General features: G+C 40.7%; 2 protein-coding genes across 4 annotated transcripts in view; one reads left to right on the top strand and one right to left on the bottom strand.

Annotated features, from left to right (window-relative positions):
- itgbl1 (integrin, beta-like 1) overlaps window positions 1-6,381 on the top strand; it is a 42,032-nt gene extending 35,651 nt beyond the window's left edge. Inside the window, exons 10-11 of one of the 2 annotated variants that reach the window (XM_079357228.1) lie at window positions 1,498-1,611; window positions 6,071-6,381. In XM_079357228.1, the coding sequence (XP_079213354.1) occupies window positions 1,498-1,611; window positions 6,071-6,159 (203 nt within the window). In that variant the 3' untranslated portion in view covers window positions 6,160-6,381. Of the gene's footprint in view, window positions 1-1,497; window positions 1,612-6,070 lie in introns of those variants that run through there. The other variant, XR_013780239.1, reaches the window with a different exon arrangement.
- Window positions 6,382-7,407: 1,026 nt separating this feature from the next.
- The window catches only part of fgf14 (fibroblast growth factor 14), a 102,010-nt gene continuing 89,725 nt past the window's right edge, over window positions 7,408-19,692 (bottom strand). For both annotated transcript variants that reach the window (XM_079357229.1, XM_079357230.1), the window contains exons 4-5: window positions 12,983-13,181; window positions 7,408-11,068 (exon numbers count right to left, since the gene is read on the bottom strand). In XM_079357229.1, the coding sequence (XP_079213355.1) occupies window positions 10,926-11,068; window positions 12,983-13,181 (342 nt within the window). In that variant the 3' untranslated portion in view covers window positions 7,408-10,925. The remainder of the gene's footprint in view (window positions 11,069-12,982; window positions 13,182-19,692) is intronic.

Raw genomic sequence — 19,692 nt, 5'->3', positions numbered from 1 at the left:
AACTTGGATAAATTGTAGGTTTACATATTCGGTTCCTTCCTTTTGTCCATTTATCTTGTCTACGGTCATCACAGAGTTGATTTTGATTGGAGGAGGGGAGATTGTAGCAGAGAGAACTTCCATGATTCCCTTCCAGGATCAACGTTAACTTTAGTTTTTTTTATTGATTGAGAATCCCCTGGTGGAGGAATTTAAATACTGTGCCTTTAACCAGTAAATGTGCTTTCCTATGTTCTTTAATAATTTGGAAAAGATTGACTTTTGGCTCTTTATGTTTATGTTTTTATCCAGCTTATGACTTCTGACAAGGGATCCAATACAAGCCTTGACTGCCTCCTGTAACGCTGTAAAGATTTTGTAGATGAACAGATAAGTGGACTGAGAAAGCCTGAATCCAAACATGGGTTCCATTTTTTAAATATGATCATTTTTCTGCTTCTTTATTTAAACATTCTTTGATATGGGACAGACAAACAGCCTTAAAGCCTTATTATTGGGGCTCTTTTCACTATTTCCTTCACATTTCATTGACAAAACAACAAATCAGTTTATGGAGAACACTAAAAGTATCAGTACATCCATAAAAGGTATCCACATCCAGACATCCATATATGTAATTCTGTAACTTGTATTGTATAGGTTCATAATGAGGCTCTTTACGCTGTCACTACTAAATGCATCATTTGGTAACAAACAGCATCGTAGGATAGGATTCCCTGTCTTTGGTGTGGCATTAAATCCACAGGAATGAAGCGACTGAGCGGATCAGGGGACCTGCAGAGCTGAGCCTGGTGTGAAAATGAAGATGAGCATGTTCATTCTCCACGCTCGGCTTCTTTCAGACACGAGAACAATCTTCATCTCAGCCTCTCCCCTCATCTCACCTATCTCACGTCTGTTTCACTTTCTCTACCGCTCCTCATCCTCCTCCATCTATGATATTGTAACTTGTGTAAGTTGATAGAAATATCTAAGATTGAAATGAGGGAGGGTGGGGGGCAGCGGACCTGTGGGTGTGAGCTTTAGGAAAAAAATAAGGAAGAAGACAGCAGATTTGTTTCCTTCCACCATTCCTTAATTCGTTATTATCCTGCTGCTGCCCTTCACAGGCAGCGTAAGGGATCTAAGTGTGGGTGGATTTGTTTCCTGGTGGCAAAAGTATATTAATAGCTGTTTCCCCAGGGAGCATCTCATATCCTCTCTGCCCAACACTATAAATCCTCTGTGCAAAATAAAGAATTTACAGAAAATCATACTCACAGCATTTATGAAAACTCCTCTGGCAAGGGGATGGTGTTAAAAGAGCTGGAAATATACACTGTCAAAATGTTACTCAGCTGAGGTGAGGAAAATGAGATGTGAAATAACAGAGCCGTTTTGTGTGTGTGTGTGTGTGTGTGTGTGTGTGTGTGTGTGTGTGTGTGTGTGTGTGTGTGTGTGTGTGTGTGTGTGTGTGTGTGTGTGTGTGTGTGTGTGTGTGTGTGTGTGTGTGTGTAGGATCCTGTCACTGTGGACAATGCATCTGCTCCGCCCAAGAGGGCTGGGTGTCCGGAGAGTTCTGTGAGTGTGACGACCGAGAGTGTGACAAACACGATGGACTCATCTGCACAGGTAGGAGACAGACAGACAGACAGACAGACAGACAGACAGACAGACAGACAGACAGACAGACAGACAGACAGACAGACAGACAGACAGACAGACAGACAGACAGACAGACAGACAGACAGACAGACAGACAGACAGACAGACAGACAGACAGACAGACAGACAGACAGACAGGAATAATGGATAAAGAAAGAATCAGACCTCACATCTGTTTTCAAAAATACAGCTCACCCTGAAAACTGTTCAGCAGTTGTTTGTATGTGTGAATACAGCATAGAGGAACAGTTAGTGAAACAGGAGTCTGTTGAAAGTTGCTTTGGCTGCTTGTGTGGTTCTGAGGTACCAACCTGAAAGGTGCTTAGAACATACACCTGACGTGGAGTGATACACATGCAGTAAAAAGGCCCAGCGATGTTGTCCTCTGGCACTAACAGAATACTTCTTGTCCAATTAAATTACTCGGTCAGAACAAACAGCTGTATGTGATTACTACCTGAGGGATTTCCTCTTTTTTAAAAATGTATATACTCCTCAATCACTATTTTACAGTCAATTATTTTGACATTTGTCACCGATGTCTTAAAATATTTTTCTTCCAACTGTGTTTTTGACAAACTCCCGTTCTTATCGGACACACTCAGGTGTTAGACATGTTGACAAACACACTCAAGGCTGTGACTGAGTGATAAGGCGTTTCACAACCTGACTAAAATGAGTGTTCTAATATTTGGAGACGTTTCAACTCAGCTTCAGGACTGAGTTTTGGTTACGCTGAACCCGTGAAGACCGAAGCGTTCTCACAGAAATTTGTATCTGTAGAATTTGTACCCATCTCGCTGATGTGAACAGCTTTGGTTATGAGTCACAGAACAGAAAAAAGAAAGAAAAAAAAAAAAAGAATTGAGGAGACAGAGACACACTCACACATTTCTCACTAGAGCAGCTTATCCACAGGAGCCGTCTTTTCCACACTGATAATGGAAATCTCAGTACATATTTATAATTATTTTTGCCCTGGGGCATGTCAAAGTCTGGACAGCTGTTCAAAAGTGGTTCTCATCATGACTCCATGACTCCAAATGTCAACCTTAATGTCATGTAATGAGCTTCAGTGGCTCCAGATGCAGAAAAATGCAGCTTTAAAAAGTGTGTTCCATGTAACTATATAAAAAACTGGGGGGTATCTGTCTTTAAATAACCATACATAAAATGTGCAGACGTTGTATATTTAAAGGTATTCTGGGTGGTATTATGGCAATCTGTGCGTCATATTCCATATTACCATATAACATACTGGAGGGTATATATCATACCTATCAGAATAATTAAAATGTAGTGATGTTGTATATTTTAAGGGACTTCTGAAATATTAAAGCAGCCATGTTGTCAATGCCAATGAATCCCTTTGTATCTGGAGATTATCTTTACACATACACCTGATTCAGCACATTAGGGATGCTCGCTGGTTAATTTCATGCTCTCTTAAAGAGGCGATAAGATTTCAGCAACCACTTCAGTAAAAATGGTTTGCATTAAAGTCGAAGGTGTAAAGAGTGAAAGGACAGTGTTTTTCACCATGCAAAAGGCTGAATCAGTTTGTCAGAGGCATTTAATGTATTACTCTATCGAAGGTTAAAGGACAAACTACTTTGAATTGTATGCTCTCCAGTCTCTTGCTTCATACGATTTGAAAATGTGGCCATGCGTATTTTCAATTTCCAATGGACATTAATAACCTGGAGCAGACAAAATATGTTCTGGAGGTTCAACCAATAAGGGCGAGGAAAAAATGTGCTACAACCATAGGACTATTAGCTAGTTTCAGCTTTCAGTTTAAAAACATTTTGCACATCATAACATCTCTTATACCATTTGTACCTATTGGGAACGAGCATCCATTCCATTAATTACAGAATGAGAACTTTCTACATCAGTGACCTGAGTCAGATGTTAAGTTTGGACCTCAGATTAGAATGCCTCCTGGACACCTCCCTTTTTGAGGTTTGCCAGGAACGTCCTACTGGGAGGAAACCCAAGGCTAGACCCTGAGTCTGCTGGAGGTATTCCATATTCCATCTGGAGGAGTTGGAAACATTAATGGGGAGAGGGACGTCTACGCCGACTTGCGTTGCCAGTTTGCACCTAAAAGGGCCTTTAAAAAGGGGAGAAAAAGAAAAGATACATGGATGGATAGCATCTTGGTTGTTTTTTGTTGACTCAACAGTTTTTTTTGTTGTTTTTTTTTATAACCCTGTTGGATATTAAATACAAGACCTAATCAAAGGATAAGCACTCAGGGAAGAACTGAACTACCTACCCCTCCACATGGCCCTTATCAGGACCCCTAACTCAACTTTGAAGTTTAATGGGCAGCAAGAGCCAGGACATCACAGTGGTCGTGAAATAGAAACATGCCTTCATTGGTGTTTTCTTAAATTGAGTTCCACAACACCTTGGGAAGGCTAGACAGTGAGCTCCAGCATCCTAAAGCCAAGAGGACAGAGATCACGCAGGATAAACAGTGGGAATCAGGTTATACTATAATGTTGCAGATTCTTTTGGTTTTCAAGATAATGGTTTGTTCAACATCTATCTCACAAGTTTACAAAACTCCAATCTCTGAGCCCATTGGCTGTTATCTAATTGACCACACTTTATCTTCTTGGCTATCAGTGTAGCATGCCATTAGTGTTTGAAGACTCTCAGCTAAGACTTCTTTTTCCATCCAATTGGCAACTTGAAAAGCGAGATAAGGGTTGGATATCTGTATGTTCATGCACTTTAAGGTGAAGCATTTGTTTTTTCATTGTGCAGTTGTATAATGACAATGAAGCCTTTCTATGCTAATCAATCCAGATGGTCTGCTTTCCTGCTTACAGCCAATGCTAAGAGACACTCAAGTGGAGATACTATTTTGACTACAAAAGAAACAACTATTTGTCAAATACAAGGTTACAGTATTTTCATATTTAGATGAAGTGGACATACAAAAACTATACAGGAGCATATAAATTAAATATTTGACGAAAGGACAAAGTTCTTATAATTGCACTTGACAACTTGAGAGTGTGTGTTTACATTCTAAACCTCGCATTACTTCTCATTCAATTGAATGTAAATCCACAATTAAAAATAGTCCCCAACAAATACTCTCTTTACTCCCCATGGTTAAGAGCATGAGGAAACTTGAGTGACAGACTGAGGCCTTGTTGGTTTCGGTCTTTTCAGGGGATTTTTTGTCAATAAGAATAAAGTGAAAGGCCAGCTTTATCTTTTAATCAGAGGACACTCTGTGTATTCTGAAACCTGGATTCAGCAGATCAACAAACAGATCAGCGGTTTCTCTGAGCAGCTCCAGTCCTTTTAAAATACATCCTTTCTTTCCTTACTCACTTTTACAGCTTCTCTCTCATACTATCAACAATCTTCTGCTTTTTCATTTTACTTTTCTCGTTCTATCTTTAATGCTGGGCACTTCCCGGACTTTTCACAAACACATTTGCAGAAGAAGATGTCTTTTTGGTTGTGTGACAGGAGGCCAGCAGGAGGAGGAGTCCTAACCTCCGCATCCTCTGCCTGACAGCTCAGGGAGTCAGGGGAGAGCTTGAGGCTGCTGGATTATAACTGAGAATAGGGCGCTTCCCCACTCAAGGTTTTTCTTTACACCAAAACAGGTTCATTTGTATGTGCGTCCTGAAAGAGCCAACAAGGTTTCTAAAGTGGCACTCTCCACCTTGAACTTCTACCCGAGACTTCTGACACCAATATTGTCCTTTTCTTTTCTCCATGAAATAATCAAGAGCTGATGAAAGCTTTTTTTTCTGGAAAGGTCAGCCGAACTTTAATTCATCAAAACCACAGTCTAAAGATATTGACTGGCAGCAGAGTCCGTGAGACAAATTGATTATTTGTCAAGTGTGGCTCAGAAAGTAACTCAGCTGACAGGAGCTTGAATTTCTCATAATTCCAAGAACAATCAATTTATTTTAGTACAGGAGAATACCACATGTAGTTGACCAGTGTTTGGAGATTGATATGCTTCAGTAAAGATAGGCGCTTACTTTTAAAATACTAAAATGTTTTTACTTGTATGAGCTGTTTTAGGAAATGCATCTTCAGCACAGGGGAACTTTAGGAAAAAGTTTACAAGAAATGTGATCAGATTGATTCAGAAAAACTACCATATAGCACTTTTTAAAGGAATTAAAGGATAACTGAGATTTATGCAATATAATCTTAATTGCAAACATGTTATCTCCTCTGCTGTGCTGGCAGAGGGAGTGGAAAACCAGAGACTGTCATAAGAAGTGCAGCCAGCAGCCTGAACAATCACCCAACCTTCCACCCAGCAGAGAGAGCTGCACCCAGGGAACCAGGGTGTGAAAAGAGGAACCTTGTTAAAGGTCAGGCATGATGGCACAGCTTTTAATTCACAGCTTTTCTTCTCACATCTTCCTCGCAGGGAACGGGCTGTGCAACTGTGGCAGCTGTGAGTGCTGGGACGGCTGGACAGGGAACGCCTGTGAGATCTGGGTGGGAGAAGAGTACTGACGAGAAGAGGACACTGAGTTTAGAAACAAGAGGACTGGCTGCCCGGAGCGACCAGAGGACAGTCGGATGGTCACCACCGGACTGGTTGGAAACCAATTTAGGAAGAAGATTAAACATATGCATATGATAAACAACATTCATTCTTTTATTGTACTGGTTACAAATTTTCCTTTTAAAAATGTAAAACTGGGGTTTGTAGGTATAAAAGAAACAAAAACATTACCATGTGTTCCATTGTGATACATTGCAGAAAAGCTTACATTTTGAATATAACTTCTGATAAAAGGATGTAAAGATGCAAATGTTGGAAAAAAGAATAAATATTAGGATGGTCTTTAGAATATGAGGGATACTTGTTGACTGTACAGTAGAAGAGGACATAGCCACTTGTGTCAAAAGCAAAGCATGTCCTGAAGTGCCTTACAGCTGCACTCTGTCTGATGACCTGTAGGGGACAACTGCAATAATTGCAATAAGAAATCATATTATATGAAAACTGATGGAAAATTGATCTGACTTCCTAGTTGATTCATCAACTCTGTCAACACTTAGGTTGAAGGCCTCAAATGAGAGTTTAAAGGTTTGTTCAATACAACATGGTGCTGGTTTTGTTTAATATGGTCACATTTAGAGTAAAGTTGTCAATAAAGTCAGGGATGCTTTTGGGTGGATATACTTGGGATTGACAGGACCTTACCACAGTGTGATGTAAACAAGGTTAGAATGAAATACAGTGTATTCATTCTCGCATCATCAAATATGGTCATTTAAAAAAACAAAAACTTGGAAGAGGCCAAATTTCAAACGTAAAGAGAGGATAATCCACTCTTTCATTTTCTCAGACATAATTTGATTGTAACAATGTTGGATATTAATACTAAATGTGGGCAAAGTTTTGAATCAGTTGGTAGAAGAATCTCTGAGTAATCTCTGTCTGCTCTAAACTCCAGGATTTGGGACCATTTTTTCACCGTGGAGATTTTGTGACATCACAGTGTCACAAAACTCCTTATATGGTCATGTCCCCCAGGTACAGGGGAACAATATGAAAATAACAATTTGCCGTGATAATAATAGGGGCACTTTAAAGGTATCAAACAAACAGGATAACAAGGTGGCTACGTCGTCTTCTTTCATACAGTCTGAAGAGATCCTGCAGGGAGATCATGTCGGTTTGTTTTTTAATGCTGGTTGTTTAAAACCTGTTTAAACCCGTTCAAAAGTTCACACATGAGGTCAAGACAAAAGTTACGGTTTGAGGTTTTTATTTCTTTTTTTAATAATAAAACATTAAATGTGCCGCATGACACGACATTTTGCATGGAAAACAATGCGAAGACCTTAATCATACATGGTTACAAATTTGTTATAACATGACATAACTCCAATGGGCATACTTGCAATGGTATATATAGATTTCATTTTGAAAATAAATCATTGCCTATTCTTCTCCAACAGGGGAAATCAAACAATTTGCCATGATAACTGACACAGTACTGAAGCTACGGTCCAAGACAGACATTTCTCACTCAAACTCATTTTAGTGACAAGGTTAAATTCTAGGTGGAGGAAACAAAGAGAGGGCATACATAGTTCAGTTGTGGCATGCTGGATGTCCATGTCACTTCAAAAAGGTGGCGTCAGGGGATGAGAGCTGCATTGACACAAGAGCTCAGTCACCACTTGAAAAGAGGACCGATAAGAAGTCACAAAGAAAATGTTATGTAAATTCTACTTTGGCCTTTTTCATGCTTAAACTAGCCAACCCCCCTCTGTTTACTTTGTCCCATCCGAAATGAAAGGTGCAATAATATACTGCACACTATATTGCATTAAGTATGTTACTGACATTACAGTACAGTACACCCTTTATATAAATAGTTTAATCAACATGTTGTATATGTGTTATACAACAAACACAAACTGTATAGTGTAGACAAACTCGTTGCATATATGTATGTAAAATTAGCGGTACATACCAACAGTTCTTGATAGACATAGCCTACTACATGCAGTTCATTGATGCCATCCTCTCCCCATGCAACAGATGGGACAATGTACAAAATAAGACATAGAAAAACAGAAGCAACAGAAGGAACTCAAATGTGCGAGAATATTCTGAAGAGAGGGACAGACAACGTAAAACGTGATCAAGATCAGTCGATGACATCACATACGGTTGAAAAAAGAAAGACAAGGAGAGAAAGAGAACAAATAAAAACAGATGTACATTTACACACCGGTCATTTACAAAAATAAAGTCAGCCTTGTGGGCTGGAGAAGCAGCCAGCCCAGCATGTAGAGTTTGTAAAGAGTGGAGGGTGATTGGCTGTAATGAGGGCAGAAAACCCACCCAGAGTACAGTGGTTTTTAAGTGCGCCATTTATGTCATCGCACTCACAGCTTTGTACAGACAAGACTTTGAACTGCTTTGATGTCCTGTAATGACAAATGATCATGTATAATCCCAATAAATTATATTCACCAAATAAATCTCTCAGTATAGTTGCACTTTTAGCAGCACACAGTATCTACTTAACACTCTAAATCCTATCGAACAGAACTGTAAGGAAATCCTTGTTAAAGCAAGACAAACTGTATAAAGTGATCGGTCAGGTAGAGCTTCGATGATCCGCTAACAGTCATGATGAAGATGCAACAACAGAAAGTGCAACGTGTTAGCTCTAAGGTGGGCCATGAGTGAGTGTGCTGTAGCCTACAACATGGCCATTCCACTCCCCAATGCAGTGAACTTCAGTGATCCCGAACTCAACACAGAGTGAAGAACCATACCATACCTTGTTCTCCATAAAAAAAGACACATGCACGTGATTAATTCAAGGTATACGTACTACTCCAATAAAATGACATCAGTCAAGACCGCTGAGGGAGGGAAGGGGAGGGGAGGGGAGGGGGAAGGAGCGGGGTCTGAGCAAAGGGAGATTCAGGCGGACAGAACAAATGCTATCACAGTGAAAGCTTTGATGGATTGAATCAGAGAATTCGATTTATTTTCTGTTTTTTTTTTTTGTTGTTTTGTTTTTCTTTTCCTAAAGAATCAGTTCTTGTTGGGATGAAAAAAGACTTTGGTCATTTCAGAACGAGTACATCTGAGTGTGGTTTTCTAAACATGGATAATGCTACGTGTCCTCTACATAGATGTATCGGGTTGGGTGAGGCACCTTTGGCCCAGTGGGGACTGGGAACCTGTTTTTGCATGCCGGGAATCAAGGTCCAAACAGGCACGTGATAGGCCAAGATGATCAGTACTGGACTCTGCATGCTGAGCTAGGAGACAAATCCTCTCGTAGTAGTAATAATAATAATAATATCTAGTCATTTAAAAAGTTTTTAATAGTCATTTTCCCTAAGTTTTATACAGTGAAAATGTTACAATATAAGCCATCTCTTGTATAACTGCTGCAAGAAGAGAAAACACAATTTTTAACCTTGCCCATGCTGTAGTTTGTTGAACCAAATAGGAGTGCAGCCAATATAAACGTCGCCTACTTGGTTTTCAGCCATGTTGTTTACTGGCTATAAGTAGACGCTGCCTTAAGATGGCTGCCAGTGCTGCAGTTTGAGACCATCTGGGTCAAAGCCACAAGCCTTGCCTCGCAGTCCAAAGAAGTCAGTGAGTGAAGGGACGGAGGCCTACAAGGCCTAGAGATATTCCTAGAGCCCACGCTCTGAAATAAGCTTAAAGAAAAATAGACTTCAGGTTTTTCTATTCACCAGAGAAGGCGGATTGAACCGCTGGTGGGACTTAGATAGTGATATGTATACACCATTCCTTTACAGCGCTCTCCCACCCACCCACCCACACACACACACACATCTGTTTAGAGGATTGTGTGTGCGTGTTTGTGTGTGTAGGGAGCTTCTCGCATTGATTGCAGTGGTGGTAATTAGCACTTCATCAACTATGATTGTAGAAGCTTTCTGTCAGCCTCCGGTGAGTTTTTTTTAATTTTTTTTTATCAGCAATAAAAAGCAACATCTCAGATTTTTCCTGCAAACTTTTATATGACTGTCTGTAAGTGTGTGTGCATGTTGTAGGCAAGACGATTTTTTTTTTGAATATTTTTATACGTTTGCTTTGTTTTTACGCCCCATCTGTGTGAATAGGTTTCTTAGAAAATCACACAACTCTCTTGCAAAATGGTTTTTACCTTTTCTAGGTTACTTGACAAAGAGAAAAGTGTGTGACTGGAGATAGAAAGAGAGGGAGAGGGGAACATACTCGTAAAAAATAGAGGACGACAGTCCAAATATTTACTCTATCTATACAGTCTCTATCCCAGAACATAGCTGGTGAACTGTGGTATAGAAAATAGATCTGAAGGTACACTGACTCTGCTGTCACAGAGCCTTATACAGAGGAAGAGGGGGATGGTTTCTTGAATGAACCGTCAGCAAGCACAGTATCACAAGCGTCATTTTGTGAAATATGAATTCTCACAGTTTCAGAGGAATCTAAAGGCATTCCATGATCGGAGGTCCTCTTCCCTCCTGTGCTGGAGAAACTCTGCCCCCCACCCCCCTCCCCCCTAACCCCCCCTCACCCCAGCAGAACCCGACGAGGACGAGGTGGAGAGAAAAAAAGAGGAAGGGGGAGCAAAGAGGAGAAAGGAAGGGTGGGAGGTTTGCCTGGGTTTTGCTCTGCAGAAGAAAAGAGGGTCTGGAGTCTAGTTAAGAGATGCTCTGCCTCCTGCCCTCTGAGCACCCGCGCACACACACACACACACGGCTCCCTCCAGGTGTGGCTATGTGGGGGGCTTGTCGGGCTTGCTGACAGGTTTACCTCCATTCATAACCGCTGGCTCACTTGTGCTTTTACTGGGGGGTACCGTCGCCTTGGGCACCGTCTCTCCTACATCATGCAACGATGGCTCTCTGTACATGGCAACTGGAGGAGGAGAGGATAAAGACAAAAACAGAGCGAAGAGGGAACATGTTAGCAAGAAATAATTGTCTTTTATTTTGGGTTTAGCACTTGAACTAAAGGAAATGTATAACAACTTAAAAGGGTAAAGTCACACTTTATCCAACATTTCAACCTCACTAAATGTTCATTTATATAAATGTGTTCAAGGTAAAATTAACATTGAGAAATAAACTTTCCTTTAGTGTCTCTGATTTTCAAACGTTAGCTAGGAAGTGGCTAAATGCTAACACTTTGTGTTTTGACAGTAGCTAATGAGAAATCATATGTTTGTTTTTTTTTGTCCATTTTCTATGTAGCTGTGTATAAATGAGAATATGCCAGACTCTTGTTGTTTATATGACTTACAGCTTGGTGTTAGCAGTTAAACATGAAGATGCAAAAATACTTACAATGAACAACCCATTGTTAGCATGACAACCCAGACAAATGGCTGCTGTGTGAGTGTAGTCCATCACTGCTTCCCCCCCACCCTCCATGTTTAAAATAAGCTGAGACCACCCAAGACCCCCATACGGAAAGTGATGCATTGCATCCAAATAGTCTTTGTTGATAAAATTAGTTCTTGCCAAAAACACCTTTGTCTACATTTAATGATTTCATTTGACATGATGTTATGTAATATGTGAAAATCTAATTTAGTCAGCCTCGGGGGGAGACGTGTGTCGGGCCCCCCCCCTGAGATCACAGGCACCCCACCTAGGGGTGTTAGGACCCCTGCATGGTTGGGAACAAATTTGGGGTTATTTGATGGCAATTTTCTCCACAGTTTATTCTGTGTAAAAAAAAAATAAGAAGAGCCTTATTGTCTGTCTTCTTTTGGTAAAAAAAGTTAAGGAGAATTCACCCCCTGAACATTTGCTACGTTTTACAACAGCTTTTCTTCCGATCAAAATCCCCCTCAACCTGCTGTGAGGGAATCCTGCAAATTATAGATGTGGGTCGGGAGCTGATAGATTTTAGCCTCCAGGAGTTGTGAAACCTTCCAGACATGCTGATTTTAAATCCAGGCACTCGATTTTTGACCAAACAGCAAAAAGTGTCTCATTATCCTCCACTTTACAACCCCTACTCTCCACCTGCAGAATGTCTTTACAGGACACTTCAGCTTGATTCCACATCGAAATGATGGAAGCAATCAGGCAGGTGGCTGACGAGAGTGAAGGTGGCATCTGCTTTACCTTAAACATTTCATGTTACACTTGCCTAGCTGTCCTGCACTGTATGCTTAGTGCAGCAAATAGCAGAGTATCCCAAAAATACATAACAAATAATCACATTGCTGCACCCTAAACAAGTACAATAGTTTGTCTTATAGTATAGGGTCTTTGTATTGTACTGTATAAAGGGAAGTCATGCCAGTGCTTTCAACATTTTATAGTTACATAAATAAATCAACCCGCACCTAAAAGTTATATTTCCTGCAGCAAAGGATGCCATTGTTTACAGTAACAAGGTTCTTTTGCCACGCTGACAGTTGACAAACTGCTTGAGGTACTAAAAGGTGCCGAAAATAGGGAGCAAATGCTAATGATGCACCCTGAGTCCCTCTAAGTTAGAACAAAACAAAACAAAACAAAACAAAACAGAGAACAGCGTTTTTGTACAGCAGTTTTTGGTTTGAATATTTTTTTTAAATATTGATTTATACCCGTTTTTTTTAAAGGTCAACTCAACTCAAAACATAGATAAAACATCAAATTATTCCATGACCCCTTAAGCAAAGGTTTTGTTCTGAAGAGTGTGCACCTGTTGCGCACTACCTTTAGGATTAGGAGTATAGATTTAAGAAATTAAACAAACGTGAGTCAAAGAAGTAGGCTTTGTCATTAATCCAAACCTTTCTTATTTGCTTTTTGCACATATTATAGTGTTTACCTTCTAATGGCTTGGGCAGGAAGTGAGCAGCTGGTTTTGTTTTTTTCACCCGGTTCCCCTTCATGGCTTGGCCGTCTTTGTTGAGCCCGAGGAACCAAGCCCTCCCCGACTCCTGTTGTCTGTACAACATGGACGAGTAGATCACATAGTAGTTCTCGAACACCGACTCTTTGAACTTGCACTCCGCAGTAAAGAGTTCCTGCAGAGACAGACACAGGTAGACGGTTTATCAAAACATGTGAAAAATGAAACTGAGATTTAACTTTAATTTAACATGTAGACAGCATTCGAGCAGATTCAGATCAATAGTTCATGTTTTATGTTATAAGATTCAAACTTCATGTGAACTTTCCTGAAGGTCACTTCTATGATGCCATCCCACTGACAATGAATAGAATATTGGTATGGCGGACACAGGAAATGCCTCGCCAGGTTTAGTGGACTTCATACCTCTACCTGTCGAGGAAAGGACGAGTATTTCTCTTCGTAATCATGTTTGATTCAAGCCTAATGACCTGCTCTGATGAAATAAAACTCTCCTCCTCTCCTTGGCCTTAACCTTGACTTTACTTGGACGAGAACTCGTTTCGTCAATTAGCTCATGTTCCCAGTTGAAGGTATATATTGTTAGGCACTGACCCCAGCACCTCAGCACTGGAAATATCAGCACTTCTCCACCCTTGATGTTGAGCTTGATGCTCGAGCCTTGTTCTGAATTCTCTGTCGAACTGGTAAAATCCTTCTTTCTCAAAGCTAATACTTCCACGTGTAATTTGTCTGTGACTGCCTCCTGAACTTTGTACGAATAATGATAGAACTAATCCAGTGACTCCTCAATCCTTTACACCTCAATCTGGCAATGACGGATGAACGCTGAGGCACGGCATCTCTTTCCACTGTTTCACATTTATCTCCAAGCAGAAGGGTAATAAAAAGCGTTTCCACATTGTCCGCCCCGCCAGGCTAAAAATAAAGGCATTCATTGGGGTGTATTAATCAAAGCGCACTCATCTCAATGTTTCACCACATCTGTTGTGAGCAGTTCACATAGAGCAGGCTCAGAGAACTACTGACAGTATCTGTAATAATCCTCTGATGAATGTCGTACGTCCAAGCTTCAGGATCTTGAGTCTTTAAGAAGATTGTTGAGGGAGAAATAAGAGATGGTTCTAGTTTTTTTCATCAATTAATGTTTTTACAGATTTAACACAAACAGTTTGATTAAACCAGGTCTTTGGACATGTTTTGTCCATGTGTAATTCTCTGGTTCTTCGATGTTAAAGAAAACTTTTGACCATTATAAAAGAAGAGGAGTGATAAAATATCACTTTGCATTGCATCCATAGACTGTAAAGTGATGTCACCCATCTGCAGCAGGCTTTGGAGTCCCATCAATTGTGGTCGCCATGCTGAAAATGTTGTCTCATTTCATTCAGCTTAACAACAGACTGAGAGCTGGAGCTGAGGCATTTTTTTTTTTTTAACTAGGCTGTAAACATTTTAATTGATGCTGTAAAAAACAGGGTTTTTTAATGGGTGTGTATGTGACTTCTGGTGCTTCTGCAGCCACCCTCAAGTGGACACTCGATGAACTGCAAGACTTTGGGCTTCATTTTTCAACACAGGAGGTTGTCGCTGTAGAGTTGCATCGCATCATTTTTCTCATGACATTAAGCCAATGGGAACAAAGGTTAAATCTGCAGGTCGTCTTTGGGATGAAGGAATGCTAGAATTTTGTTTTACTTGACAATGACAGAAACGTTGGCTATTTGCGATAAAATAAGTCAAAACTGTGGATGGCTCTAGATTGAGACTAGAAGAGACAGCAGGCTTTGTGAGGCAGAATGATTATCTGAGTCAAATATCATGGGAAATCATTCAACAGACCAAATTAATGTCCTTAACCCCCCCATTGCTAGGTCTATGACTCCACAGTGCCGTGGAAGGTTGTTTTCAAGATGACTGTTATGAGAAAGGAAAAAGGTGACACATTGAGGCTGAGTCATTGTGGTCTAAACAAAATTAGTAGAGGCTACAAAACAGCGGGGAAAGAAAAAAAAATACTTGGAGCTATCCTTGTTGTTGGGGCTTTTTGAAGCTTTCATATTTACTGCAGCACCAGGCTTTATCAAACCCAAGCCTTTATAAGTCTTTGCTTTTGGTTTTTAAAATGGAATAGAAAAAAACAATCTTCACATGGTCAGGGTCACGAGTAGTTCCCTCTCTGGGGTATTTTTTACTATCATCAAAATCTGGTTTTCTTTCCAAAGACAGCCTCATCTATTGGCACATAAGTAACACAGGTGAGGTGAATGTTGATGGAAGTTTTGTTGGATATGATGGTCATTTGAAGCACAATACAAAAAAACAAACAGAGATTTCGGAAGGGTCAACAGCCGTGGAGAGATTTGGGTATAAAGCAAAAATGGCAGCACAATAGAGTTACTAAAGGAGAAGGTGGAAGATCATTCTTTGGGCAGCACAAGCGTCTTTATAAAATATTGGGACGATCCCTCAAGAAAATTGATGGATGGATTGTTTGACATTCCCGGAAAGAGTCATTTAGTTGAAGTTTTGGAGTGAATTATTTAAAAGAGCTTCTGCACCAAAATACAGACAATTTAAAGAAAATGTATTTGCAAGCTGCCTTTTTGAACAGAAATGTCAAACACTTGCTGTTTTAAGTTTATTAAAAATATTTTTAAGAAGTCACTTTCAGCTTTTTTTGTTAATTACTGTAAATAAACCTTTGTCACAAAATAATCTGCAGCACCAGGTTTTTGACTTCAATCACTAATACAACGTAGTCTGTAATTCAACAGATCGAGGCGTTATAATCACTCTGACAGAGGCTCTCGCTTTATTAATGTTCTCTACTGCTGCTACACTGGAAGCCATTTATGGGCTAAAGGCTTCATTTTGAACCCAGCACACCCGGTACCACAATTACACTGTAATTAGCCCTTTGGTGGATTACTCCTGTCAGAGTGTATCCTCCAGACGGTCTTCATCTGCAGGCAGAGCAGAGCAGGAAGGAACCACAGGAACACTTGGGACGTCCGTAATGATCCTGAGAAGCAACCGGCCGTATTCTAAGTGTCCTCTCTTTCCTTGATTAAGGACTCCTGAGTATTTCTGAGTGAAAGGCACAAACAGATAAAGCAATACAAGCAAAAAATAAAAACACATCTTCGAATTGCACAGACGTAAATGTGTGCATGCACTGAGAGGTCAACATAGGACACATTCCACAGGGATACCCTACATCCCGTCTCGCCAGCGATTCTTTTACACCAGAGAATTAACATCAGAGCGTTCCAGTGGCAAATATGAGCATATGGTTCAAAACTATGAATGCTTCTTCTATAGCAGAACAACATCCATTGATAGGCAGACGCTGTGCATGCTGGAGCAATACAAAACTGAGCGTCACCCGATAAAACCCTGAGCGAGACTGTCTGGCATGTTTAATATCGAATAAATAAAAATTCCCTGCGGACGCCGTGTCGGCTCAACCCCATCCTTATTCATTTTGTCGTGCGCATTAGGATTTAAGTCATGTCAGAGGCGAGCTGAGGTTTATCAAATGGCTGCCAAGGTGTCAGAAAAGGACGTCTCTGTGCTATCTGATCATGTGACGGAATAGGATATTACACACTGTAAAAAACATATTCAGCCCAGACTATATGAGATTGTTAAACCACTTGCTTTGTTGATTTAAAGCTGAGGACAAGTGTATTTTTGCCTGCTCCATTTGTCACACATAATAACCTTTTCTCTAGAGCAGAAGAAAACCCTGTCGCTGAGCCGATTAGACAGCAAACAGTTTTACCTTCATGGTTCCCCGAGTTGCTTCAATTAAGTAATTAATTCTACTTTCTCCTCGTCAGGTGAGCTCCATCACAGGTTGCTTGGTTTGTTTAATTAGACACAACATTTCAATACCAGCCCGTGTCTCGCCGAGCGCTGATTACTTCGGCGGCACATTCCAAACAGCCTCGAGTCACAGTAATCATAAAAGCCGGAGCCAAGGCCGATATTGTGGCTAATCAAAAGCCTTCACAAAGACTCGAAAGAAAAGTCGGCCCTTTGTGTTGAGGCATGGAGTGGGAGGAGGTGGCTTGTTAGTGGAGAGATTTTTGATGCCGAACATAAAAATGTAACTCTGTCAGTCGGAGTAATCAGTTTGATTTGAAGATAGAGCGAGATGTAAGCCGCTGACTCGGGACACATTGTTGATTGTGTTTTAAGCGTGTCAAATGTCAATGACGAGCCGAACACTGTCATCATGTTCTCTCTTTTTCTTTCCACAGTGAAAGAAAGACACTTTTCTTCAGTTTGTGATGCATCATGAGAAATGTCACGTTGCTGATTCATGTTATACCATGTGTCTCTATCCTTGTTACTATGGCTTCACACTTCATGGTCAACAGTATGTGGCTAATGAGACTAAATACAGGTACAAGCAAATCTAATTCTCCGTTATTATCATGAACACCAAACTGCATAACAAACGCAGCTCAGATGAAAGTGTCCTCGATGTTGTTGATGTTACATCTGTATTTCTATAATTCTATACTGTCTTTTTTGGGCAACAGTAACAACCGACTTTCCCTCTGGGATTAATAAAGTATTTCTGATTCTGATTCTTGTGGTATTATTGAACTAGCCTCGTTGTCTTACATCACTTTAGTTTTCCTCTTTACGATATGAATGTTAACATAGAAGAAACCCTTGAAGGGATGAACACTTATCCCGCCCCCTGCTAATTGACGACGATTGGCCCTAGTTTTCCAAAATTGCAGGACAGTGACCTTTTTAGACTCTTGTTTTCACCCATTAATTAGCACACTCGAAGCTTTAAAATGTGACCCAATATCAACATCATATTTGGTCAAATATGGGTGACATTGAAGAAGAAAGAGACTCGGACACAGCGCACACAACAGCAAATCGAATCGTTTTTGAGGGGACCAACGCTTGATTTTCCTCCCACTCCATCTCCCCGCCTGGTGCTCCACATCAGCGGCTCCCCGCTCTGAAAGGGGAAGGTCGTAATTGACCTTGGCCACTGACAGCGTGAGGGCCAAAACTGCTCAGCCTCACATAATCAGCTGCTGTCGCCAAAGCAAAGGGAAGAAGAAGAAAAAAAACTGTGGCAGAAATAAAGGAGAGATGAACAGTCAGGTGGAGGTGCAACAAAAAGGCAGAGATTGAGTGAGTGAGTGAGTGAGAGAGAGAGAGAGAGAGAGAGAGAGAGAGAGAGAGAGAGAGAGAGAGAGAGAGAGAGAGAGAGAGAGAGAGAGAGAGAGAGAGAGAGAGAGAGAGAGAGAGAGAGAGAGAGAGAGAGAGAGAGAGAGGTGGTTAAGGGGCAAAGAGGAATACAGCTCCTGCAGAAAAATAACACATAAAGAAAAGAGACAAATGGATCGAGACAGATGGAGGGAGTGGGAGTTTAAATGAAAAGCCCTGAAATGAAGTGAATCGGGATTAAAAGACAAGAGAGCAAAGAGAGTCACTCTAAAACAAACATCCTTTGGAAAGAACACATAACAGGTCGTGATTTCCAAGCATGACTGCCTGAAAGTAGGTGAGAGGACGCGTAAACGAGGAGGGGGAGACGCACATTAATATGCAGAGTGACAGCTCACCACCCCACTGTGGAAACGAAGAAATTGTTTATTAATGCTGCCAGCATAAAACCTATTAATCCGTGGAAAAAGGTCAACCTCCAGAAAGCTGAGCTGCATTCACAATGCTAAGCCGCTCTCATAAGTATAAGAGTCACGTCGGCAGTGTGTGCAGACAATAGGGGCTTCTGTAGACCCGTCTGATTATCCAACCCAGAGGAGGAAGAGGGGAAGACGGAGACCATATGAGGAGGGGCACTTGTCAACAGCACGATGGATTTTATACAAAGACGCTACACAATATCAGATCGTTTTCAGACAGATTAAATAGAGTTTTTAACCTGAAGGATTATAAATGAAAGCAGTTTTTATAATGGTTAATAACAAGAAGCAGAAGATCTGAAAATACGGTGTCAAACATTGAGATTTTTATATATATAAAAATATATCTATTATACTTTTTTTTTTTTTTTCAGATTTGACTCTGGTAGAAAAAAAAGGGCGGGGCGGGGTTGGGCAGGAGTCAAAGCATCGAGGCTTTTTGGATGAGCCTCTGAACCTGTCACAGATAAAGCAAAAGTGAGTGTTGTCAGGCTCTGCTACACTGACTCACACGTGTTGCATCACAACTCATCATTAGCTGCACACTGATGCAGGCTTCTGGGATTCACAGCATCAAAAAATGTCAACATTTTTCATGAATGACTCGAGAAAAAGACACTTCAAAGTTTGATTTGAAATCAACGAAGTCCTACAGCCACAAGTGAGTCATTTACATACACTGGACCCTCACAGTCTCTGATTAGATCGTCTGAAGCATCGCGGTCGTGACGTCATCATCTGACCGCGGCGTGGTTCACTGTCGCGTAACGTTAGCTTTTTCTTCTGTCGGCTGCATTAACACATCAAACATCATAAAAACGGTTTTCATTCGAGAATATTATCCTGCTGAACAAAACACCTAACACCTAAACACGTGTTTGCCACGGAGCTTATTTTCTGCAATGATCCAAAATCCAATGCAAAAATCCCATCGGAGAAATTTCTCAACATTCCAAGGTTAGCCTACAAAAATACATC

The sequence above is a fragment of the Symphodus melops genome, assembly GCF_947650265.1.
Source record: "Symphodus melops genome assembly, chromosome: 12".
Taxonomy (NCBI): Eukaryota; Metazoa; Chordata; class Actinopteri; order Labriformes; family Labridae; genus Symphodus; species Symphodus melops.
This window is presented reverse-complemented; position numbering and strand designations above follow the sequence as displayed.